Raw genomic sequence first — 1,320 nt, forward strand, 5'->3', positions numbered from 1 at the left:
GGGGGTTGGTAATGGGGGGGGGGGGGTGAGGGGGATGGTGGTGGTGGTGACTTGTAGACATATGGAGGGGGTGGTGAGGGAGATGGTGGAGGAGGAGACTTATAAACATATGGAGGTGGTGGGGATGGAGATGGTAGAGGTGGTGACTTGTAAACATATGGTGGGGGAGGAGAGGGTGATGGAGGAGGTGGAGACTTGTATACATATGGTGGAGGAGGTGAGGGTGATGGTGGAGGTGGTGACTTATAAACGTATGGAGGAGGAGGTGAAGGTGATGGAGGTGGCGGTGACTTATATACATATGGTGGAGGAGGAGAGGGTGATGGTGGAGGAGGAGACTTGTAGACATATGGTGGAGGAGGTGAAGGTGATGGTGGGGGTGGGGATTTATAAATATATGGTGGTGGTGGGGAAGGAGATGGTGGGGGTGGTGACTTGTAGACATACGGAGGAGGAGGAGAAGGGGATGGAGGTGGCGGTGAGTTGTAAACATATGGTGGGGGAGGAGATGGTGATGGTGGAGGGGGAGACTTGTAGACGTATGGAGGTGGTGGTGATGGAGAGGGTGGTGGTGGACTCTTATAGACATATGGTGGAGGAGGTGAAGGAGATGGAGGAGGTGGTGAATTATAAACATATGGAGGAGGAGACAAGGGAGATGGTGGTGGAGGGGACTTGTAAACATAAGGAGGTGGTGGTGATGGAGACGGTGGTGGTGGAGATTTGTAATAATATGGTGGAAATTTGTGAACATAAGGAGGTGGTTTGAAGTAATGTGGTGGATGATCTCCATGAGTTGGTGGTTTGTAATAGTAAGGTGGGTGTCCATGACTTGGTGGGGATGGGTGTGGATAGTAATTGCTGGGTTGGCCTCCATAGTAAGGTTTATCATCATCAGCAGCTACATTGGTAGCAATTATGCAAATTGCTATTGCATAGATGAGTTGAGGCCAGTGCCTCAACCCAACTGAGGTTCCCATATTTCTCTAAGTGTATGAAGTCCAATACTCGTCCTTTGGAAGAGTGTTAGCTAGTAACTGCGTTTGCTTGGTAAAGCATGCATTCCAACTCTTTATATAATGTTACCGTAGCATGTATTATAAGATTTATTTATTTGCCAAATGCTTTATGACAGCCTGGCTAAATGTTTTAAATTATATTTCTTTTAGAGTTTAATTATTATATATTCAATGTAAAAAGTTTTACTCTCATCTCATCACATCACAACTATAAATGAGATGACTTTAAAAGTAATTTTGGTAAAAACTAAATATCTCTAATGATTTTATAGTTATAATTGAATGATAGTATAAATTTTTT

At 44.6% G+C, this 1,320-nt stretch overlaps 1 protein-coding gene across 1 annotated transcript in view; it reads right to left on the reverse strand.

Annotated features, from left to right (window-relative positions):
* LOC101492583 (uncharacterized) overlaps positions 1–1,060 on the reverse strand; it is a 1,808-nt gene extending 748 nt beyond the window's left edge. The window contains exon 1 of the mRNA XM_073369721.1: positions 4–1,060. Within this exon, the coding sequence (XP_073225822.1) occupies positions 4–980 (977 nt within the window). The 5' untranslated portion in view covers positions 981–1,060. The remainder of the gene's footprint in view (positions 1–3) is intronic.
* Between the last annotated feature and the right edge of the window lie 260 nt (positions 1,061–1,320).

The sequence above is a fragment of the Cicer arietinum genome, chromosome 6 (assembly GCF_000331145.2).
Source record: "Cicer arietinum cultivar CDC Frontier isolate Library 1 chromosome 6, Cicar.CDCFrontier_v2.0, whole genome shotgun sequence".
Lineage (NCBI taxonomy): Eukaryota > Viridiplantae > Streptophyta > Magnoliopsida > Fabales > Fabaceae > Cicer > Cicer arietinum.